This window comes from Falco cherrug, chromosome 13 (genome assembly GCF_023634085.1).
Source record: "Falco cherrug isolate bFalChe1 chromosome 13, bFalChe1.pri, whole genome shotgun sequence".
Lineage (NCBI taxonomy): Eukaryota > Metazoa > Chordata > Aves > Falconiformes > Falconidae > Falco > Falco cherrug.
Window position 1 is genome coordinate 16,432,075 of NC_073709.1, and position 26,233 is coordinate 16,458,307.

General features: G+C 37.1%; 1 protein-coding gene across 1 annotated transcript in view; it reads right to left on the reverse strand.

Annotated features, from left to right (window-relative positions):
• The window catches only part of KIF6 (kinesin family member 6), a 158,308-nt gene that overhangs the window by 37,677 nt on the left and 94,398 nt on the right, over positions 1-26,233 (reverse strand). The window contains 3 exon segments of the mRNA XM_055725880.1: positions 12,558-12,613; positions 19,064-19,204; positions 21,982-21,988. Of these exon segments, the coding sequence (XP_055581855.1) occupies positions 12,558-12,613; positions 19,064-19,204; positions 21,982-21,988 (204 nt within the window).

The following is a 26,233-nucleotide window of genomic DNA, read 5'->3' on the forward strand; positions in this document are numbered from 1 at the left end:
GGCTGTCACTACCCAGCCGTTTTATTTTTAAGTTGAACTCAGTGCTGCCTGGGCAGTTTTAGTCAAGCATGGATGTTTAGCAGCAAGCACACTCCAAGAGACTTCAGCAGGACACATCATTTCTGGATTCTCAATGGGCATGAGACAGGCAGCTCAGTCAATAAAGTGGTGCTTTTGTATGCACTAGCAAAGACAGTTTGTTGTATTTCAGTATTTTTAATTGGGTTTTGTTTTGGGGTTTTTGTTGTTTTTTGGTGTTTTTTTTTCTTTTAGATAGCTCTCCTGAATTTAGATGCTTGAATTTCATTTAAGCTATACCTTAGATGCCAGAGTGCTCCTTTAGGTATTGTCCAAAGTTAACAAATACTCTGTGTATCTATCTTCTTCTCACATGCTGGAAAAGAGACAGAAATGATGCACATCTGGAAACTGTTACTCTGTTGTTTATCACATCTATTTGTTCATGAATTAATTATTAAGCTGGCCCAAAAAGCATGGCTGAAAAGCAATGCCATATGCATAAGGAATCTGTGAATTTAGTGCTCTGGATGCTCACATTTTAGTGCTCTGAATGCTCACATGACTAAATGCAGCTTACCTCTTGATTATTTCCGAGAAATTAATGTGAAAAGAAAGAATATGGAAAATTAAGTCAGAGGAACAGCTTTGTATACAGCTCCCCTCTCTCTCTCTCTTTTAATGTCTAAATTTAAGAAGCTTAAAAAATAAATAAAAGGCCTTAAAGCACGAATAGACAAAGTGAAAGGCAAACAGTGTTACCCCCAAGTTCTTCTGGTAATAATACACTGGCCTCAGTTAATATTTTAAACAGAGAATGAATATATTCAAATATAAGATGGACACAATTATTTTCTGTTGTAATACTGCCTTCATGGCTTCACAGTTTCTATGCAACAATCTGATGTTCAGTTTCATTTTTGGTCAAGGCTGTCCCATAGAAAATTAAATATAGAGTTCTAGGCTTCACTATATACTTCAGTTTCAGAACTATCTTACTCAAGAAATTGCCCTGGAATTGAGCTCATAGTGCTGTGCACCTTCTGGTCAGATGAGACATACCTAGATTGATGTTAGGAATCTGATAGACATGGCACAAAACTAAAACCCAAATAACTTAAGAACAAAATATGGTGCTGGAGCTGCTTAGATATGCTGCCTACTATGTTTTGAGGGCATGTCAAGGTTTCAGGGTGATGGAAACAAGGTCAGAGTGAGAATGGGTGTATGACTTATTTTTTTCATGCTCATTTCCTCATAATACCAAACCTTTGAGAAATGGCTTTCTGAGCGTTAGACATATATTAGCATCCCAGTAAAATCTGAAATAGTGTCCTATAAATATATAGTATACATTTACTGTTGTGGATAATCTCAAGTCTGCTTCTTGAATGGCTCAGCAATGTAAAACACAACCTGATTCTATATAACTGGCATAATGATGTTATCAGCTCTGAACAGACATCTTCCCTCAGCCTTAAATAAAATGCACGAGAATATCTTTGTAATATAGCTATTCTCTGTTGATTGCACTCCTGAAACATTCACAACCAGCTGTGGTGCCGTCCATAGTCCCACATGATTTAGGAACTAATTTGATTAGAAAAAAATAACTATTGTGCTTTAGTAGATGTAAGTATGCCTATACTGCAAGTCTGCATGAATGCTGTCCAGATGTGTAAATGAACCACAAGATCCTATGAAAAACAAAGTTCTATTTTTGTGCTTATGAAGGGTTATCATTCTTTGACAATGCTACTCTGAATAAGCTAAGGTCTATTTCTCTGGAGTTTGGAGGTTTGACTCTTCACTCATAGAATCTCCGGACATCCAGTACTAAAGACAGACATGATCAAGGAAAACTTTTTTACAAAAGACTGTAGGATTTAAAAGAACTCCCTGTAATACCACATTAATGATCATCTAGCATCTTTTCTTTAAAAGAGCAAATTTAATAGACTGACTTAGAACGTATTAGCCTAATAAAACAGCAAAATGCAGTGTAGCAATCCAGCAATGACTAACTGTTTTCAGCCTGCAGACAGCCTACAAGTAGAAAATCTGTTACTGAGAAGTACTTTTCCAAGTTTATAGTCATGGCAGTTCACAGCTTGATTAAATCCAATGAGCTTCATCCATTTGCTTTAGTTACTCTAGTGAAAGCCTTAAGTAAAAAGTGTTTACTTGGTTTCTTCCTGAGCATAACTTTTCCCCCCGAAAATAATTCTTTTTCTAAAGAACAGAACATAATCTGTAATAATTAGAAAATGAAAATATTTCCTACACATGGAGATTCCAACACAGATCCAAAGAAAACATTAACATCTTAGGCCTGGAGTGACTGTTACACTAATAAGGTTCCTCTGTTTAAAGAATAGCACATCAGGGGAGCATAACAAAGCTTTTCAAATGAATTCATTCAGTTTGGTATTTTCTGAATAAGTCATTTGACAGATCGTGTTTTCTCATTCTAAGGACCCATTCAGCCTATGCACTGTCACCCATGGGCATTGCCTATTGTTTGAAAGTAAAAACAAACATATGTAAGCTACTCTGAAACAATGGACAATATTTAGCATTGGCATAAACATATGCATTGCCCCCTGAAGCCAAAAGACTTGTACCTTCCAAAATAAGTTTCCTGAGTGCTGCTGCAAAGATGATTTTATATTATTGAAGATGGTATCCTCTTCTTATAGGGAGAAGCAGAAAAAGGAGAAAGGCTGCCAGAAAGCTGCTAGGGCTGCCTGGTTCTCTTGCTTGTCTCATCTCTAACAGAGCAGGGAAGACAAATCCTGCATGAACCAAGGACTGACAAAGACATAGCAATGACATCTTCCCTTCTGTCTTCTTTGACAATTGCGCAAGCATGACCTGCACTGGAGCAGTAGCAGAACAGGCATCTGTTACAGCTGCCATCAATCTAGGTGTACCTCTGAAGTGAGACAAGAGTCAGACTTATAATGTTTACATTGCCTACAGCAAGTGTAGCAAAGATGGATTGTCTCTCCTGATTTCAGAAAAGCACAGTAATGCTATTATAATAGAGTTTATATTCTTGTCTGATTTTCCTCCTTGTTTGCACATCTCAGGACCCATTCAGCTAAAAGTATTACTTTATTATTCACTGCTTAATCATAAAGTGTTAAGAACTATACTAAGCAAATGTAACTGCACTACTCAAACACAAAGTAAGCCCTACTCGCAGTGCGGTGACTTCTGAGCTTCTAAGCAAAAATTCATGTAAATCAAAAATACGATTTGTTGATTACAAACAAGGCAGTTAATTGATTACTCTGACTCACTATGAACACTGTGAAGAAACAAAAAATTCACTAACATGAACCTTTCACTGCTAGCAAGATGAAAAAACATATTCCTGTCACTCTCCCCTTTATATTACAAGCCAACTGGCTGCTCCTAGAACAAGAAAACAGGTTGTGGAAACTTTCATCACAGTGCTGAGTCTGCCCCAAGATGGTAGCAACCGGTTACCATTTTGTAGCTATCTGCCAGGCCTGTGTGAAATGCAAGACGTCTCTTCTGCATTACAGCACTTGGAGAGAGATCTTATGAGAGACGCTGTGAGAAATCACAGCGTTTTTATATTGTGCTCTACAGATCCCTGGCTAAACTGAGCCCTAGAAATCGTGCCTGAAGTGAGCTGGGCATCGGTAGAAAAAGAACCTTAACAGTCAGGATGAAAGTAAGTCGTATTTCATCCTGAAAAGAAGTAAGTTAAAATGGAAGAGGCTGTAACCAAACAAAAATAAGATGTAGCACCCTGCAAAGCAAAGTAAATCACATTTCTAACAAAGGACAAAGTGCAGATGGTGACAAGGTGGTTAAGAAAATGAAATCTGCAGAAACTCAGCTGTTTTTCTGTTTTCAGTTCCACGCTTCCAAAAATCAAAATGTAACATTTAAAAAATAGATTCCGAAACTGCAGTCATAATGGCATGAAGATTAGATATTTATCCAAACCAAACACACATAGGAACTATGTTGTTTCAGTGTTAAGTTGCAAAACAGATGGGCCAAGAAATTACGGAGAAAGAATCTGAAGACTGTGTCAGCCATGCTGAATGGCTTCAGCTTTAACAGCTACTGCTATTTTTGGTGGACACATAAAGACGCCTCGTTTATTACAAAACTGCTTTGAAACTGACCTGGAGATCAGAAACAGATTGGGGCTTCTAGGCACTGGGCCATATTGAATAACATCCCAGCTGGGAAATTACATCTGGGGACTGTTTGTCCCCATGGCCTGTTTTCTCTTCTGTTTCTCTCACAGATGGCTGCAGGTTTTGCAGAGCTAATGTGCCTTGTTATATTAGTCCTAAGCGATATCCTTCAGGAGTAAACAGCATAGTAACACACCCGAGATTAAGTATCATAGAAATACTACTCATGTTCCTTTTCCTGACAGCACTGTTGTGTCCTGAGACCGAGACTGACTCTCTGTTAAGTGGCAGAGGACATCTGCAATATGCAGGCAGCTTCCCAGGAGAGAAGAAACCAGTGGAGACTATGTGTATTGAGGCTTTAGTTTTATATATATCCCAGTGCTGGAACAGAAGTGGTGAAGCAGCAGACAGGCAATCTCTTCTTTTTCAGAGAACTTCCAGTCTACACTGATGTGTACTTGCCAAATTTCCCACTTCTCATGGTAAACTACCATTTCAGCTTGTTCTAGATTGCTGATTTGGCTTTCATCTGCAACTTCTCAGGTATTGAGCAGTCCAGCTAGGGTAGCACCTGCCAGGCAGCCAGAAACCCTGTACCCATAAATCATTGTACGTGGAGAATGCAGGCAGAGTGACACTGGGCAGGCTTTGCAGAAGTCATCAGGACACACACAGAACTTTTGGCACCTAGAGAATGTGCTGGATAGGTTGCACAGCACACGCTGCACAATGCCCAGTTGCACGTACTTGGCCTATCCTGAGCGCGTTAGGCTCACCGCACTGCCCAGATCTCTGTCTGTGAAGGAAATCTGGAACCCTTAGTTTTTTAATGCCCAGCATTGATGGATATATTAACACTTTGTTCTCAGGGAGCCTTCTGCATCAAGAACAGACTCTGATCAAAGACCAAGATAAATAGTAAATAGTAAATTTTCTTGCTGCTGTTGCAAGTTGTCTCTTCTGACACAGAACTCAGTGTAATGTTTAAGGGCAGTAGACCACACTTCCATAGGCTGAAAGGCTTGTGAAATAAGAAAAAGCACTTGAAAGACCAAGTCATACCTGTTAAATCATTCCTGAAGACCAGGAATGAGAAAACATTTAAAGGTAACCGCCTTTTAAATAACGGACAGTCCTAAAGTGACTGGCTGAGTGCATGAAAATGGATTGCTCTCAACATCAGGAGAAGGCTGATCAGCATTAGTGATATAAAGCTTGGTGAAATTGTGAATGCAGCTCAAGGAGGCACCTTTGGAGACCTCGAAGGTGGAATATATTGCAATATATTTCACAGTAGAAATGATACTATTTGTGTGTTTAAAACAATTATTACTGTATCTAATGCTTTATCAACTAAAACAACAATGAAGCCAAATGTGGAATTTTCAGAATTTTCAATTTTCATACAAGTCGAACTCAAGGTGACCTTAGCTAGAGTTTTTCTTTAGTGAAGATTTCAATATTTCAAGTTCCACGGACTTTAAAGGTCTCTGCTGAGAACAGAAATTCATACTAAGCTACCTGAAGAATGAAATGCTGTGAAATGATATTATTATCTGTTCATTAAATCTGCATACTGAATTCATTTATTTATGAGTTGTTAGCATCTCATTTGAACCAGATTTGCCTGTGGAATGTAACCTTTCTTCTTGGAGTTTCTCAATCTTGCCATTTTTCTTCTGCACTAGTCATTTCCAGTAAAATGCACCAAGGACATATATCAGATATGTCTGTGTAAGTACTTGATATTTTCTGGAATTCAACCAGAACAGTGAATTATACTAATTAGCAGCTATCAAACCTCAATGTTTATTTCCATAAAAGAGCAAGTATCTCAGAATATAACACTGAAGAATGAAATACATTTCAAGGCAATTCCTTCCTTATTATAGCCATATTCATAGCTGAAACAATGTCCAGTAAGCTAATGTCTCTGACTCAGGACATTTATATTAATATAAAATCAATAGATAATACTAGCAATATTTCTGAGCTTTAAGAAAGGAACACACTGATTTTGATGAATTTTCTTTCCATACAGCAAATCATCACAGCATTTTCATTTCATTTCATTTAGGCTCCACGTAAAGCATGATATTTTTCTTCAATGGAAGAATTATATGCTTCCTAAGTACATATACTTCTTCAGCAAGTTTTAAAAACTGCTTTTTGCTCATGCATGACTTCCCTCAATTCTTTCAGTCCATATAATCATCACCTAAAATATGCATAACATACCTCATGTCATCGTTGGTGTAGTTCTTAACTGATTCTCCTTTTTCAAAGTTATTTATTGCCTGTGTGGGAAGCTAAAACAATGTAGGTATACAATGTAGCCAACAGAGTGCTCTCAGACCCCCTCTGCCTCAAAAACGTCACCTCATCTTATTCCATTTCTTATCAATGCAAAAAGGTTGCTACCAGTTCCCTTCATAAAATTGTGCTGTTATAAAGAAAAACCTTGCACAAAATATTCTTTGGAGTTTAAAAGTAGGTCTACTTGGCTTACCTCCACAGGGAAGTAGAGAGATCATAAAAAAATAATTTTTATGTATATGTACATAGTCTTTCACATAGAGAAAAAGGTGATTATAAATTCAGGTTTTACAATATTTAGGTTCTGGTTAGGTTTAATATCTACTTTACATTTGCAGAAACAACAGTGCGATGTACAAGACAGTGAATCAGAATCAACATTATCCTTGAGCAATACGATTTCTTGCCCTCACTCTCCTCCAGTCCTCACCATTTCAATGTAGCACTCCATTAACAGTGATAAATAAGGAAAATTATTTGAATAATTTGCAAGCAAATTAAATGAAGACACTTCAATAATCTTGCTTTGCAATACAAGGACACGTCCTCACTAAAGGTTATAATCGGCTTTGGTATCCTGTGATCTTTTACACTAAAATCAAAGCTTGAAATGAGTCAGAGCAGTGCAACATCTCAGCATTCCTGTGGGTACAGTTGCATCATCAACATCATGCACAGATAATCCACCCACCTACCCTTTTTCATTCCGACAGTGCCTGTTTCCTCATACAGTTATTATTCCCACATGAGTTTGCCCTTACTCTCCCAGCGTCAATCACAATGTTAGCTGATTTCTGGACAGACTAAAACCACCAGCTGCTTCCCTTTGGGGACTAAATACTGTTTAGTATGCTTTTTTTCCTTCAGGAAAAAAAATATAAATCTAATAGTTATATAAATACCCCCAAATACACAGACATTTATAGGGATGAACTGGAAATCTTTACTAATCTTACATGCATTTGACACGTAGCCCATTCTTGTATACAGGCAACTTTTTGGTCACTGAATTCTGAATGAATACATCAGTTTAATTTACACTGAGAACAGTAATTTTAATTCCCCCAACTCTAACTTGTTGTGTGATCAATGTAGTAGCAGTTGGACCTTTTTTGTTGTTAATGCTTTGCAGTTTGTTCAGATGTAAACTTCTCCCTACTGTCAGAATCCTTTCACACAGAATGTTCTTGGTAATCATGTAAACCCACCTTGCTGATAACAGCATTCTAGAAATAAAACTCCTGCTAGACCTGATAAGGAAAGAAGCTTTGTCTTCAGAGGTTTTGTCTTTCTTTCTCACCATCCAACTCTATTTTAATTGGCAATAAATTAAATTAATTTTCCCTGACTTGAGCCTGTTTTGCTTGTGATAGGAATTTGTAAGTGATCTCCTCATCTTTATCTCAAACCATGAGCTTTTTCTTCTTACTTTCTCCACCTGTTCTGCTGAGGAAGCAGAATAAAAGAGCCTGGCAGCCCATCACAATATGCTAGTCACAATCACTCAATTACTTGCAAGAAAAATTCCATACCTTCACTATTCTGAAATCAAATCCTTGGCTTCAGCAGCAAATTTTCTTCACTAAGTCTTTTTCAGTAATACCAAAAGGACCTATAGATCTTGTTAGAGACCCTAACTCTTTGGAAATGACACAATATAAAAAAACACTTGCAGTGGCACAGCATGTTTTTTCACAAGAAAATTAACGTGTGTTATACATATTTTTAAATGTGTATAATGTGTGACATACACATTTTTAAAGTTCTTAATGTTGGACTAGAAAGACAAAAATTTACTTGTATGTCAGTGCTGGCCCACTTTCCACTTCTCCTACACTGATTACAGAGTTCTCATTAGTTCACTGACCTCTCAGTTATTTCTTTCCAGTTTGACTCATGCTGGTTTTCTGTATTTGTCTTTTAAAGTCTAGTCCTTGAGTACATTCTCTAGTCATACGTAAACAATTCTGAATAGTTCACTGAAATCAATCCAGACATGTCTACGTATTCAAAATCCATACGAAGTGCCCCTCAATGCTCGCACCAAAGCCCTCTGCTCCTTTGTTTGTGCCTATACAGAGGTTTGTGTAATAATGCAGTAAAATGACCTGGCTTAGAACCACTTCCCTCTTTCTTGTCTTTTATTTATTTATTTATTTATTTTAAAGTATTTGAAAAAGACAGTTTTCATCCTACAATAAAATTCACTTTCTTATTTCTAGGAGGTCGTTGTGAATAGTAAGCATAATGAAAAATCTAAGACATACATATTATTTTCCATAAAAATAATGTAAAAATCTCTGCATTCTCTGAGTGCTATTAAACATAAAAAGAGATAGAATCCAGGAATATGTGGTATAGTAGCAAAGACGCATACTAGCCACAATGTCTCATTTCTGATATTATAGTCACTCCACACTTAAACTCCAGCTTACATCTCAGCATTGTTTCCCTTAATCTTTTTATGCAAGCAATAACATCAGCAAAAGCCTACCATGAAAATCTTACTGCAAATTTCTTTTTCCAGCCCTAACTTCCTGATGTTTTTGAAGTGTCAGTGTAATTGAGAAGTGGTTGGAGCATTTTGTGTAATTTTCTCTGCAAAACACTAATATTTCCAAAGTCAGTATGAAAGGGTATTGTGACATAAAAGTTACAGCCAACTGCTGTCACTATCTCAAAATATAATGAGACTGCATGAAATAGGCTCTATGGCCTCTGTGGTACATAGTTTTATACTATTAAGTGTAGCTTAGAAATAACAGAAACTGGTATTGATGGGATCTGTTCTTGATTGTGCACAACAAGGCAGCCAGGAATGCTTAAAGAAACCAAAACAACAATAAAAGTAAATTAAATATCTAGTTGCAGGCCACAAATTACTCTTATTTCTCCTACCACGTTTTCAGTAAAAATTTGGCACGTTAGTAACTTTACTTAGCATCCTTAATGGCCTTCTGAATATGTATGCTATGATGAGACAGACCTAACCAAAAGGTCTTTTTCAGGCTGCTAGTGTAATACAAACTAGTGTAATTGCATTGACTAAGCTGAAGAAGCCAGAAAGTGTCACACTGAATGCAAAGATTTAATAATTGTTAAAGAGGTGATAATAGGTAGATTTATTAAAAATTATGACTAAAAAACACAGAAGGAACTGAAGGAAAGAATGTACAATATGATCACTCTCAAGCCTCAGACATCACTGCTTAAAAACCATCCACAAAGTAACGTACGTCTTCATAATCTGCATAGATCAGCTTAGGGATAGCTATAAAAGGATACAACATGGATGGAATTTCTTGCTTATATGGTAGAATTACAGTACAAACTAAATGAAAAGACTGTTTTTCCATTTTACAACCAAAAAAAAAATAATATTGAGAGAAATAAAACTAATTTTCAATTTGAAAACACTTCACTTGTAATTGAACTTTACATACCAAAACAAAACCAAAATGTGTAATTTTGAGCAATTTTTCTTAGAACTTTGGAGTCATTTCTAGTTTGACTCTTAAAGGAGCTTTTCAATATTCTTGTGGACTACAAGCTATTACCATTTCCTATAGGAGGCATATAAGCATTGTCAAGTTCAGCACAATGATACTGAATTGTTACACAGCTGCTTGTTTTGTTCAAGGGATCAGTTTGGTTTTTTGGGCTAGATATACATATGAATATGCAGATTTTTGTTCCGTTCCTGTTCCCACATATACTTCACTGCTTCACTTACAACACTGAAGAACTTAACCAAAAACAAATTTTGAAACAGATGCTTTTAATTGCAGGAAAAGCCATACTCTACTGCACTATAGCTATCAGAAGTTTTGTCTAACTTACTGGAGAAAAACCCACAACGATTCAATCCAAACCAAGGATTTATTTTAGATTTTGCTGGGAACCATGGAAACAGAGTCTTGAGCAGCTACATCTATGTTGCTTCAGTACATTATTTCTAAGAGCTGCCACATTAGACTCCTGCAAATCTCAGGAGACTTACAGACCACACAAGTCTTGTCCCAACATGACAGTACAAGTGGTACCTTCAGAACAGGCATGAGTTCCACCACATCGTATACTGTCTCCAACACCCTCCAAACATTTGTTCATCCCCTAAGACATTTGTAAAGATATAAGGTATATGTAAGGTGGCTGCTAGGGTTCTGTCTTCAAGCAGCACAGTTGCAGCCCCAGGCACTGAGAAAGATGTGCTTGTGTGTGGCTGCTTATTGCTGGTGTTCACTTATGCCTGCTCCAAAGTGGATTTCAACTTCACCAAGAGAAAGGAATTTGACACCTAGTGCTGACTTTGGCTTTACCTTATTTAAGCCACAAAATCTCTTGGGCTTATCACAGACAAATAAATCTAGGAGACAGAGGTAAATCAGGACAGTGTGGACTTCAAGATAGCAGCAGAGAGAAAAAGCTGGTATCCTGATGTGATGGCTCATGTTCACACCTGTGCACACCACTGCCCAAAAGCTGAAAGCATTATTCACCTTGGAGATGCTTCCTGTTACTTGGCATTGTCCTTGATAGTAGGCTTAACCTGCTCTTCCAAGTTTATCACGGGAGAAAGACTACTTGGCAGGATTTATGTGAGTTTATATGGACACCAGAGAGACCCATAGTTGCAAGGTGGATATTGAAATTCTGCTTTCATGGGCCAATCTGTGGATATCCACGCACAAGTTCTGTACTGACATTTATGTGCTGGCCAGTCTGAAGGAGACAAATGAGCCTACTGAGAGAAGGCAGGGTGAATCAAGTGTCTTGTAGAAATAACACGGTGTTCAGAACACTGCTCCAGCAGGGCTCAGCACCTGATGTCTCTAGCTCTGGATCGCTTCCAAACACCCTTTGTGCTGCGGTTTGAAAACACAGTGCCAACATGGCTGAGGCTTTCTGCATAGCTGACATGACTTTAAATATACTGCATAATATCTCTGAGGGACTTGTGGTATACCCGAAGGTGATTGGGAGGGGAATCTGGCAGTAGCTACTGTCGTGACCACATAGAATATAATCACGGCTATGGTGAAAGTACAGAGCTTTTGTCAGGAATGCCATGAGATTTTTGTCCTTTCCCAGAAGTCAGCTACAGTTGTAAGGCAAGAAGTGATGATAATGACTTTATTGTGCTGGTGCCACCCAAAGAGGAAGGAGACAGAAATTGAGAGCAAGGTCTATATCACTGCACCTGGATGCCAGATTACCCTTAAATCTAGCCCCTCACAGCCTGTATCTGGAAGCTTGAAGAGACTTGGTTCACCTGAATGTGTGCATACAGGAGGACATGGACCTGATCTCAAAGGACTTCAGGGATAGAGGACAAAACTGTGTTTCACATCTGGCAGAGAGACTGGATAGACAATTCTTAGGAAAGAAGCTACAGGCCTTGAAACAACAGAACCCAGAAATCAACTACAAACATATCAAAGACTCCTAGGAGGATCAGATAAGACCTAGCCTGGGGCTGAATGTATATGTGAGTGATTTTTGGCTTTAAACAATCTGAAACTGGAAGCCAAGAGTATGCTGTTGGGGATTTATAGCAAAAAATTATGAAAACCCCCACGAAGCTGAGGGGCTCCTCAAAATTGTTCTAATTAATCTGTGCAAAGGAAATGCAGAGGGGTAATTCAACAATGAGATCTTTTATCAGAAGCTATATAAATTTATAGATAAATACAATCCTTAATCTGTCAATATCACAATTTGAAATTATGGTTTTGGATCCTTTTATCCCAAAATAAAATTCAGAAAACCCAGTGCTAATACTTTAACTTCTCCTTCTGATAGACTTTAGACATCCTGTCAAGCAAAGAACAGAGCTTTTTTTCACATGATAGTATTTGAAATAATCAAAACCAGTACATAAAATTATTACTGCTATCATCACCTAACCATTTACTATATTGGAAATCTTAGTAATGCATTGACTCTTTTCTTTTAGAAATTAGATTCTCTTCCCATATCCTCTGAATGCTGTGATTTCATCAGCTAAAAGGTAAAATGAAGTTAAAATGTACTCACTTATTTTATTTCTCACTTCATTTAATTTTTCCCCAAGGCATTTAGCTTCAGCAAACCTGTCAATAAAAGCATAATGGTACTGAAGTAATTTAAAGAACAAGAAGTTAAACTAGTTGTTCACAATAAAATACAGAATTACTTTTTGATTTGTCAGTAGAACTAGCTGGAAACAATTTTCCATCAGAAAAGATTGTCTGGTCTAAAAGAAATAATTTCTGAAAGAAACCATGCAACAAATATGTTTTATAGATAGACAAAACAAATTTATTTGACTTTTGTATTTTAAAAATTATGTTATTTCAATTCTAATGATTGGATTGCCTTAAATATTCATATTATACTACAATATTAAATTTAATATGCTACATTACGTGCAAAGTGTTAACATACAGTTATATAAAAGTAAAATAAAAAGAACCCAAGCAAAGTCAAAACAAAATGTTTGAAAGTATTAGAACTTCTTCTCACCAGGAATTTTCAAATTTCAGCCTGTAATTTGCATATTGCTGATGGCTGCTGTTTGTGCTGTGTGAAAATGTACATCCCAGTCACCAAAAAACCTCTCAATCAGAAATATGAGAAAGTATGACAAAACTAAATTATTTTTTTTTCTACAGATAGTTCTTATGCAAATGCAGACTTTCAGATGATATTCAGCTACTGCTCAAATACCAACACAAGCCAAAGCTAGCCACATGAAGATATGCAAGTAGCAAGCAAGAAACAAGCTGAGAAGGATAGAAACAAATCAATGAATCAGGCTTTGGAAACTCCGGTTTTGTAGTATGCAAATAGCTTGACCTCAAATCAAAACTGGAAATCAGGTTTTTTTAAATTCTGAAATTCCCATCAGGTTCCAAATTAATTCAATGACCACTTCCTTATTATATTTAAATAATCAGATTTTCACATGGTATGTGAAATATGTGTCAGATCTAAGCAGATCCTTGAAAAACAGCTGTCTACAGAGCTTTCCAAATTCACTTATATTCTCTACATTTCCTGCAGTCTGCTAGAATTTGATGCCTTCTCCTTTTGTGCTTTTTTTTCTGTAGTATTTTGATCTTTTACAGCAGTCGCTGTCATAATTGTTCTCTTACACTTATTCAACTCAGTACTATATAAAACTATTGATGACAAATGGCATACATATCAGGCTTTCAGATGCCAAGCATATTCTGCTGTAAAAATAATGACAGTGAATTCAATGTACAATGGCAAAGTCTCAAGAGTCTCTGACAGAACTGAGGCTTGTTCAAGGAAATATCCATTGTAATAGTCTAAATGGCAATATTTTAAAATGTAGGATGATTTGCTACATTGTGACATTTGTGTAGGACATTAGGCTTGACATGAAATTCTGAATTGTTACTTGAATATGTACAAGTTGAACCTTGCTGAATGTGGGTGTAGAACTGTAAAACTTAATTGTTAAACAAGTCTTCAGCTGATCGGGAAGAGTCTTGGTCTAGCCAAAGTAACTGAGGAAATCCACGAGTTGTATATCTGTCTAAGTCAAACAATGGCAAAACAGAGTAAAGAAATAAGACTTTCCTCTGGGGAGGTGGGGTTTGGAAAATTGCCCCTTCTCAACTAATTAGTCCTTTTCTCTGTAAAATTGGAACAAGTTAGAATTTCAGGTGCCCGCATTCCTACCTGCTCATGAACATTTTCTTTCAAGGCTGATTTCAACAAGGCTAATAAATGGCTGGAGCTGGAGGGTTTCTCAGCACTTACTGTTTCTTACATAGAGAAGGCAGAAGCCTTTGAATGATCTGTGAGACTTTTATATAAGTTTTTTCCACTAATGTTGTCCTAGAGCACACAAGCAGGCCTCGAAGATTGTGTAAAGATCAAAGGGAAACACCCGAAAGCAATTCTCTCTTTCTTTCCCTCAGCTCCCACGAGCCAAATACTAAGTTCATCAATTCCTTAGTAATTCCAGAGGTAAATCTCCTGCTGATTATTCATTCTGATTCATGTTCACAGAGAGATTTAGCAGGACAAGCTGAAGCCAGCTATCTATCCAGCCCTTATTCGTAGGTTCCTGCCAACAGTGGAATGGGCCATGCATCTGTTTCTCAAACACCACAGTTTATAAACTGGCACAATAACATAAACTGAAATTTGGCATTAATTTATGACAGTCCAAAAAATTCCATCTGTGACTATGAATCATAGTCAAATAAAATAAACCAGATAAAGACAGAAGATTTGTCTCTAATATTGAAAGGGGAAAAGCTATTTCTGACACTCCAATAAAAACGTGGCATTATTTTGCATAAAGGTGGTATTGCTATGAACAGTCATGAGTGAACAATTATATCGTTAGCTGAAAAGAGTTCATGTGTATCCTACATGGACACCACTCCACAGAAAGGCTGAAGTTGCCAAATCATGGCTTCTATTACCTACAAAAAAAATATTCCATGATGAAACCCCAAGGTGAACTTAACCACTAATTTTAGTGGAACAAGCATACTTGCAAAGACTTCACTCTTTGAATGTAAATGCCAATAATTAAAAAATAAATATTTTGAAAAACAAAACTCCAACTCATAATGTAAACCAACACAAACTCAGAGGCTGTCTAATGAGAGAATGGAGACATTTAGTGAATTAAATGAACATTCACTCATTTTTAATTACTAGAAATTACAACAAATGACCAAAGTGAAACTCATCTTTTCCATGAAACTCATCCATAGATACTGAAAACACAAGTTAGCTGCTAACCATCTGAAACACAGAAAGAGATGAAAGGAGAAAGTGGAAAAAAATAACGGAGAATAACAGAATGGAAACTAGATTTACATTATATCTGTAAACTCCGTAGGATTTTACTACTGGATATATTGTTTAGGATGGGATTTAAAAGCTTCGTACAGTATGCAATATTAGATTGAAGTGTCTCAGCTGGGAAGATATCTTGGTAGTATATTTCACCAGAAAATGAGATGCATTTTTCTCCTTCTCAGAGAAACAGTGCTAAGAGGACATGGTTGCATTGAGAAACAGGATATTATTTAGTTCTCTGGAAGTTAAGTATAAGAAGTCCAAACTGCAGAAATTGGATTCTGCCTGGGATTTCTTTTAAGCAGTGCAGCAGTTATTAATATATAGAAGAAAACTGAAAAAGGATTGCTTCGTATTACCAGCAAACTAAGCTGTAGAAGATCACTGTTTCGATGTTACAAAGCCACTTCCCATAGGCAACTGTCCTAATAGGATAGTGTGAATCTATTGCTTTTCACTTGAACAGTAAGTCAGTAAATGAGCTTCAGAGAGAAATTATCCTTAAGTATATAAGTTTCCCCACTTTTAAAATACAAAGATGGTACTGAGTTACACCATGGCTTCACCAAGGGCAAGTCCTGTCTGACCAACCTAGTGAACTTCTGTGATGGAATGACTACACCAGTGGACAAGGGAAGAGCCAGAGATGCCATCCATGTGAACTTCTGTAAGGCCATTGACACAGTCCTCCACAGCATCCTTCTCTCTAAATTGGAGAGCTATGGATTTGATGGATGGACTGCTCAGAGGACGAGGAATTGGTTGGATGGTTGCATCCAGAGGGTACTAGTAAAATTCTCAATGTCCAGATAGAGGCTGGTGAAAAATGGTGTTTCTTAGGTGTCTGTATTGGTACCAGTAGTGTTTATTATCTTCATCAATGACATAGTGGGATGGAATGCACTCTCAGCAAGTTCGCATATAACACCAAGTTGAGTGGTGCAGTTGACACACCTGAGGAATGGGATACCATCCAGAGGGACCAGGACAAGCTCAAGAAGCATGTCCTGGTCCTCAAGAACCTCATGAGGTTCAACAAGGCCACGTGCAGGGTCTTGCACCTGGCTCAGGGCAGGTGTTGGTACCAATACAGCCTGGGGAATGAAGAGATTGAAAGCAGCCCTGCTGAGAAGGACTTGGGGGTACTGGTGGATGAAAAGCTGGACATGAGCCAGCAACATGCACTTGCAGTCCAGGTGGCCAACAGTATCCTGGGCTGCATCAAAAGAAGAGTAATCAGCAGGCTGAATGAGGTGATTCTGCCCCTCTGCTCCACTCTCGTGAGACCCCCCTGGAGTACTGCACCCAGCTCTGGAGCCCTCAGCACTGGAAACACATGAACCTGTTGGAGTGGGTCCAGAGCAGGGTCCAGAAGGTGATTAGAGGGCTGGAGCACCTCTCCTGTGAGGACAGGCTGAGAAAGGCTGGGGTAGTTCAGCCTGGAGAAGGCAAGGCTCTGGGGAGACCTTGCAGCAGCCTTCCAGTGCCTAACAGGGGCCTGCAAGAAAGCTGGAGGGGGACTTTTTACAAAGGCATGTAGTGATAAGACGAGGGGGAATGGCTTTAAACTGAAAGAGGATAGATTTAGATTCGATATAAAGAAGAAAATCTTCACTATGAGGGCAGTGAAACACTGGCACAGGTTGTGCAGAGGTGGTAGATGCCCCATCCCTGGAAACATTCAAGGATGGGGCTCCAAGCAACCTAATCTGCTTGAAGATGTCCCTGCTCACTGCAGGAGGGTTTGACTAGATGACCTTTAAAGGTCCTTTCCAACCCAAATTATTCTGTGATTCTATGATAATTAGCAAGCCAAGAAAATCTACCCAAAATACCCAAAGGAAAAAGAAGACAGCTAAAAATAAGTAATTTGTGAACCAAATACTCTCTGTGGTATGACAGAAGTGGTTATGTAACTACAAACAAAATTATTAACATGAGAGGCCTACATATAAAGGGAAGTTATGGTAATCTTTAAACATGTGGTGTCCACACACTTCTTCCTGTGCAATTTGAACACTGGCTGGGTAACAGAGCTTTTGTCTAACTGGTAGTTCAGAGGCTGCATTCCAAATTACAGACTTGACTTTATATAAATCCATTCTAATTAATTTGGTAAACTTGGAGCTATAGGCATCTTTGCTAAAAATGACTGCAAATGGCAGGGGTAAACTGTCTTGCTCCAGCATATCAGTATTCACACTAGTAGTGATTTCAACAATCAGCTGATGCATATTAAAAAGGGGTTACTCAAGGCATTAGTTTGAATCTCTGTCCTTTAGGGAAACCAAATCTGGCATCAAACTTTGTGGGTTCTGCCCATCTCTATTACATGTTCTGAAACCAGAAGGAAATACCGGTTTGCTTCATAGTAATATAAAACAGAAAATATGGAAGAATTGTGATTAACTAGAGGAAACACAGGGCATGGCTTAGAACTGTATTGCTCCCATTATTGTGTTGTGACCATGAAGTGTTCTGCTCAATTGACAGCAATGCCAGAAATGATTGCAGTGTAATTATTTGTGCAGTGATGGTGCAGTGATGTGGCATCATCTGATACACTGATCAGAAGAAAGGCATCATTAAACATCCAATTTACATGGATAAATTCTTACATACATCTAATATTTTGGCAATTTGTGTCCCTGTGGCCAAGTTATAGATCCAGGCAGAAAGTTAACCAGTTCAGGAAAGTGACAAATAGCAATATCTTGAATAAGTCACAGAGATGTGGAGAACATTTCTTGCCTCAGTTTCATGGAAGTAGGTGAGTATAAGACTCAATGACATTGAAAACAATGTCTTTCATGCCTACTAAGTGGGAAAATTATGTTATTAAAAAAGCAGAAGAAAGCAGGAGAAGGAGAAAACCCAAGACAAAAAACCCCCCAACAAACAAACAAAAAAACCCCCTGTTAGGGCAAATGTTAGTTACAAGAGTTGACTGAGAGACTGCTTTTGGCATCTCCAATCTCAAAATTTTGTATTTTTCTTGGAGTGCATGGCACATTAATACTTGAAAAACTGACACTGAAACAGTACTGTTATTCAATCGACATGGACAACTGTTGGTGGATTAATTTCCAAGATGATTAAAATCTGCTTTATGGAAATCGATGCTTTCAATGTTATGTTATTACCACCATCTTCACTGGAAGGTTTTGAAATGTTTTGCCAGCATTTAATGTGGAGGAGAAAAGTATTTTTTCTGTTTTTTGAGTGCAAAAGTGGCAGAGAGAAGCTAAAATCACTTGGCAAACAAGCTAGGAACAACAGACAAAAGCACATGTTAAACATCTCCTAGCTTACTGTCCAACTCAGTGCTGAAGCCAGTAAAGCATTTCTGACAATGGAAGTAGTTGCAATAATTGGTTCGGTCACATGGATCTTACTTCCTCTGGATAATTCATGATCATGAATACTATTACCCCATTGCTTCAACATGGCTATGAAGAAAAGATGAATAAAACCAGAGGAAATATGCACTAAGATTCCTCATGCCACTTTCATGTTCTATCCAGACTTTTATTCTGTCACCACTCTGTGCCTTCTGAATATGAAATATCCTCAGTAAGAAAAGGAAAAGTTTGTGTATCAAGTTCTCTACAGAAGCCTGGGATGTCTGGTGTAAAATTATGCATTCCTACCCAGACTCAAAATGAACTCTCAGATGTCTACCTCCAGCTGTATCTTGCTGTGATACTCACCTCTGTTTTAGAAGCTTTTTGTTGTCCTCAATGATTATGCTGTCAGCACGGTCCCGCTTGAAGACTTCAAAAGCTTCCTGACATCCAAGTGACATCTTTCCTCCTGACCCAAGAAAAAAAAATAAAGGGAATTACTTCAGTCTCATCAAAAGACAGACAATTTGCATTAATGTAACTCCTATTTAGATAAATATAGCAATTCAGCCCAGGGGTCTTAAAGCACCCAGATGATGTTCACTGTTCCATCAATGGGAAAGCATTTTTGACAAAAGATTTCTATTAACTGAAAAATAAATTTAATTTCACTCCACTTCTCTAAAGTCTGAATGTTTGAACTGTATAATTTCTCAAGACAACTTGAAATGCTCATAAGTAAAAACCAAACTTTAAAAATTTAAAATATGTGAAATATTCTTGAGTGTGAATCAGAGGTATTTTCACAACAGCAAACTGCAATTTGCTTTGGTATTTCTTTCATTCCCATTTCATAATGGCCCCTAAACATACCTTGAATATTTTCAGTATTCTTGGAAGGAAAAAACCCCAAGCTTCTTCAGTTATATATTAGTGAATGCTTTTCACCCCCTTTTAAGCAAAGCAGGTATTCTACCTACAAAAATGGTTGTATACTGCCTTTTACATGTTCAACATGGTGTTTGTTTCCTTTTGCGCACCAGAAGGTCAAGACCTATTTGGCCTTCAAATCTTTTTAAAAATCACTACCAGAAAGTATTACAGTCTGTATTATTTACCAGTTCTCATTGCTAGATGACCTAGAGATTCAAGTGAGAAATCATGCACCTGTATTATCATTAACAAAAAAATTTCAAAAGCTTAAGGAGAATTAAAGATTATACCAGCATCTGTGTTATCACAAGTACTCATATGTCAACAAATACGGAAGGAGAAAGGATGAGATTTGCACATAAAAACATTACAGTAATAAAGATTATTCAGGAGCAGAAAGCGGTATGACAAATTCATAATAGCTCCACCTTTAATTCAACCTCATGGTTACAACTTAAACATCAAAATGCTGTTCCATAAACTGGAATTTGATCTTCCTTAGGTTTTTTTCCTCTAAAGTCTTGTGTCCTATCACAAACATTCCTTCCTGCTTCACACCTACTGAGACCCCCAAATCCATTGTGCACAAGAGCTATAAAGTTTCCTGGGAGTTTTGCTGCACAAGAGTTTTCTACACATTTTGTGCCAATGGACCAGCATTACCAATAACATGTATGCATGTATGACAGTTATTTTCTGGGCAACCTGCTTTGCAATTTTGGTGTAAGTGGGGACGATACATTAACAAAACATGCCTGTAACAGGTTGGGATATGCAATACTGGGATGCTACACCTTATTGAGGTCTAGCTCTTTTATAGTCTAGCTGCATTTTATAGTCACTCCAAATACGTTCTGCTGCCCTTCATCATACTTATAGTATCAGGATTACCTCCCACTGACTTCAGTGAGATTTCTGCAGTGTAAAATGCTGTTTACGGTGAAGGCTGGTAACAAAAACTAGCACTCTGGGTTCAATAAGCAGTAAAAGTTTAAAAAACTTTAATAAAAATATGGTAGAAAAATTTACCCTCTGTTTCAGTCAAAAGAATCAGCACATCTGTTACTAATTTAAAAATTTTGAGTTGAAAATAGAACAACCAGGAATGTTTGAATGGCAAAACATGCAGAAATGCTCCACCCTTTTTGAATAAGAAAATCAAAGAAAGATACAGGGCAGTCTTTACTGCTGTGTGATTCAAAGGAGCAAGCGGATTTAGGAAAATACATTTTTCTGTGATGATGACCTGAAAATAGAACGTTCATGTTTCATGCTTGCCTTGAAGAAAAACAGGCAGCTTTGCAAGCAGAATTTTATAGGACATTCATCCCATCACTAGCACTAATTTTAATATGCAGCCTGAATTGACCCTCTAGAATTGCTTTTGTTGCAGAAAAGGTTTGTATTAAGTGCAGAAAGCCTAGATGAAATTCATGGCTGAGCCTAAAATAAACAATGAAAAGCCCTTGCTCATACATAACACTACAATGTAAAGTATTTAACCCTTCTGGCAATGTTGCTGCCTTTGAGAGTACAAGTAAAAACAGCAGAAGTAGATTTAGAAAACAAAACTATTACAGTGATTATTGGTTCTGCCTGGCAGAAATGCATCAACCAAAATTAAAGGTAATCTGATAATCATTTTCCAGCTCTACATTAAGAGGCAGCAGATTTGTACAGCCAAGCAAAGCACACAAAAATAACCCCCCTGAACTCTTGGGAAGGGGAAATTTTCTGTTTATCCAGTCCATTTTAAGAAAACAAAGAAATATATGAAATAGTAAACAACTACAATCTGAAAATGGTAGCTAAGGAAAGGAGCTTAAAAAGGACCATTAGGATTATAAACTAGTATAATAAGAGCATAAAACTCTACAGAAGAATGTTGCAGCCTGTGGGTAATGACGGAGACACTCAGGATGATAATAAGGGAATACAGTAACGTTAATACTAGTAAAGAACGGCAAGAAACATTGGAAACTTGATGGAAGGCTTGTATTTTCATTCTGTTCGGTAATAAAGATTATTCCTTCTCCATGACTGACGTTGTATCTTCAATCATGCTCTTTCCATTTCCTTAAATAATCTATAATTGCATAAATAGCTTCACCTTCTTTCAGATGGACTCCAAGTGCAAAGCTGAACTAACATTATTGTCATGCTGTTTCTCCTGGGCCTAATTCAAACAAATAAACCGCATGTTGTTTTAAAACAAGTTATTACTGAATTTCTGTTTCTCTCTAGCTGTAAATTGAAACCTATGTATAGCAATATATACTTGATATGACTAAAAGCAGAATTGAGAGAATAAACTATTGATGATAAAACATTTTATGGCAAGGTAGTGGAACAGTTCAGCTAAAACTGTTAGACCTGTAGAAAACAATTTCTTTTACTCTGAGGCCAAACAATTTCTCTTCTCCTTCTTTAATACCATGGCATAATGTTACAAAATAAACATTTGAAAATTCTTATCTAAGGAAGAATCATCATATCCTACAGGATGAGAACCAGGAAACACATGTCATCAAGTCATTACAATGTGAACTGGAATAATCATTACCATAAAAATAATTCAGATCATTGGAAAAAGCATAAAGTTTTCTTGCCATCACATTCATGAAATCCCAGTTGACAGGGTTGCATTAAAAAGTGATAAATTTTGTATTAACTTAATTTTAATTATACTCTTCCTGTTAGGTTGTGTAAATTAGCTTTAATATTAAACCATCTACAAGTATGTCCAACTCACAATGTGAAATTTACAACAAACCCAACATTATTTATAGCAAATTCAAACATCTGAAATTTTGGGGAAATTCAGGTTTGATCCGCACCCTGAATTTGAATGTTTAAGAACATTCACATTGAATGTTTGATTTCAGTCTGTACTTCTATCCAGTGTCCTCCACCAGCTTTCATATTAAGCAAAAAGTTTTGGTTCAATAGGCTCCTCTCATAAAATATACAAGTTACAGCTGTCCCACAGAACTTGGGTAAGTCAGAAAGCAGAATGAAAATGATGGCTCACAAGCTCTGAACAAGATCTGAAATGACCAAGAAATAGAAAGCTTGCTGTAGTATTGAAAATGGGCTAAACTCTTGAAATCAGTAATAAATCAAAACAAGCAGAGCAAAACTGTAATAAGGCTTTTGGATGTGGCTGATTACTTTTTGAGGTGACATGAAAAGATCAAAGCAATTTCAAGACTCAGTTGTACACCTACAGCAGCTAGAAGCCTGCATATCAGCAAAGTCCCTGGCAGATATTATGCACCCTATTCTATCACTGACTACAGATCATTTATTCTATACTATTCTATGTAAATACAAAAATGCTATTTACAGCCATCCTGAACAACAACTGTTTAGTGCCTCACAAACTTTAATTAGGAAAATAAAGGAACATGTAGGGTGTAGCGTAGCACTGGGTGTTCAACTGCCAGCAGAGAAATTACAGGACTGAATGCTATTTTTAAGTTAAATAGTATCCACTGGGATTACTCAAGGACTATATCTGAGTAGGTAAGAGCATGCAAGTGTATAAACTTAGATGTTATTTTGTTGCCACAAGTAATCAAACATGGCCGTACATATTTAAATAATCACACTGATTTTTAAATTTATCCAACACCCACAAATACCATTGCAGCTTTCTTCAGGGATCCTAGTTTATAAATACTGGACAATGTTTAAGGACTTTATTGCAGTGTTTTTTCATAAAGACTAAAGAGTGCTCAAACTGGAAGCGGTACTTCCCGAGTGCTGACTCCAGCCCCTTTCTTTTTTTAGGTTGGTTTGTTGAAACAGGCTTTAATGCTTAGAGAGAGAAGACCTTCATAAAGTTTAATGTGTGAAACCCACAGAAAATGTTTATATTGCTCTTCAATTAAGTCCAGAAAAATCTGTCAAACAATAGCATGAAATTGGTATCTTCTCAGTCAGAAAACAGAATCACAGTGTCTCCTCAAAACCACACCTTGTAACCAGACTTTGGTCCTGGTATGAGAGCTCCACAGGGTTTCCAGCAGCCCTTATGCCAGAGGCTGCCAGTTTAACCTGCAAAAAGAATTGGAAAAAAACTCTCCAGGAGAGAAGAATTAAAAGTTGCAAATTGAACTGTTCTGAGGGAGGAATATTAAAACTGTTAACAAAAGCAAAGTCTTGGGAATAGCTATTCTGACCATGTGTTCTGATGAGAAAGGCATCTGTCCACTTATCTGCCCACACATCTGTTTTGCAGAAACTACATTTTCACAGTAGAAGACTTTGTCTTTCCATTCCTACCAAATGCTCTATCAAATAAGATTTGTAAAACCTTCCACTGAAAGCAATAGGAGCAAAAGTCCCCTTGGCTTAAGGGAAGCTCTCATTCAAGGAAAGGTTGTCTGAAGAATTCTAGGACGGCAGCTAACAAGAATTGTGTCTTCATGCTTATAAAGACTATCATTCTGTTCATGCTATTATATATTTTTACTTATCAAACTGAACAAAGGAACTGTGGACACTTCCAAATGAAGCTAAAGTAAAAGTATTTGCTAAGTCTTTGTAAGAGGATTAAGGTATTAGAAGTGTTTGCATGTAAGCATAAGTAATTACTTCTTTACCAGGATCCCCCAAGATATCAGAGCCATCTGTTCAGAATGGAAAAAAAGTAGATGTAACAAATCTTGGGAATGATGAATCAACAAAGAACAAATATTCAGAAATAGGAAAACAAACTACAACCCAATATACAACAAATACTTCCCCACTGCAAGGAACAGCTAAATTCTTCATGAAAAGCATGTGTGTTACATATGGCTACCTTCATTAGACTGCAATGCAAAAATGGGAAAGACATAAAACAAGGTTTGGTCATGGTACCCCTGTGGTGTTGAGCTGCAAAACATACTTTTTGGGAAAGTCGAAATCCTCAAAGGAAAACCAGAATATTCAGAGTCAATGAATTAAATAAAACATTGGCATAATTCAATTTCTCTGCCTCTGGAGTTTCTTTGTTTATTTACAGGAAAGGAAGAGGGCAAAAAGAACAGTTTATTGAGATTATGAGCCGTTTGTTGTGGGACTGAACATCATTGATCTAGGCAGGTCAGACTGCACTCCACAAGTGAACATTTCTACTGTGCAAACCCTTGAGTTAATTGGTCCACAGACATTTACCTAGGCATCATTTTATCCACGTAAAATTATTGGGTTGGCAATACAAACTATTCCATATATGCTGAAATAATTTATAAACAGAAGACAAACCACCACTAAATAAAACACTGCAAATGCCTAACAACAAAGAACAAACTTGTACAGGAGTGTGTTAAACACAAATCAAAGACAAGTGCCATTTCTACTACAATGAATATTGTTAGAGGATATGTGATCATTAAAAATCGGATTGCTTTAAGATTACTAAAATAAAAGAATAAAAATACAATTTCAACTTTGTAAAAGTCATTTTTGATAAAGCTCAAGTGGAATGCTTCCAAAAAAATCCCTCTAACCAACCATCTACAAGAATTCCATTAGGAGTAGTTCTTTACATTAATTAATATTCCTGTGCAGGAGTAAGGGAAATATTGATCTGTATTTTAAAATCAAAGGTTAAATGAAGTATCAACTTTAAAACAAGATGAAATTGACTATTTAAAGATTCTCCAGGATCATAGAACAACAACAACGAAACTCCAAATGGGATATGATAGCTGAATTTAATCATGTTGACTTCCTTCAGTTTCATTATTTTAAGAAATCTCAGGCAGCAGTACAGGTAAGAAAAGTATTTTTCATATTAATCCAGCCGTATGTTTTTAATAGCGCTCCTTTTTGAAAAGAAGCCACTTGGCCTTTAATGCCTAATGATGTAATCAGAAATGCAATTTTAAGTTCCTTACTGACATGTCAGTTTCCTTACTGATAAATCTGACACCATATTGAACCTTACAGTGATCTCAATGTGAAAAGATTGAAACTATGGAAATTTCTTGCCTTCATTTGCATCTTCTGGAACATTAGTATACTAGTTTTTCTACCTGTCAAACATTGCAAAGCACAATGCCAGTGAGAATTACAGGATAAAATAAAATTGTTAATAGCAATTTAATATACCGTCATCACCTTCACCCGACAGAGCACATATTCTCCCAGGATGTGCTAGACTCAGTTAATAGGACCATTTTTAGCCTTATTCTGTTTCTGTTAATTATATATTCTAATAATTTCTCAGATTACATGGCATGGTTTCAAGATGCTGTAGAATATCTGCACTAGCATTAATGATTTATAGCATTCTTCCTTTCAAGCATTGGAACAGGCTGCCCTGGGAGGTGGTGGAATCACCACCCCTGGAGGTGTTTAAAAAACACACAGATGCAGCGCTCAGGGACACGGTCTAGTCTTTGCAGTCTTGGGTTAACGGTTGGACTTTATGATCTTAAAGGTCTTTTCCAACCTAAATTGTTCTATGGTTCTACTCTTATGTTACCTAGTTATGCTTTTATAATTTCTTTAAAGACGCAATGGACAGCAGAGTTGTCAAATTCAAAGTGGAAGTAGAATAGCCGAGGCTGGAGTTAGAAGCTACTTGGCATGAACAAAACGTTTCCAGAT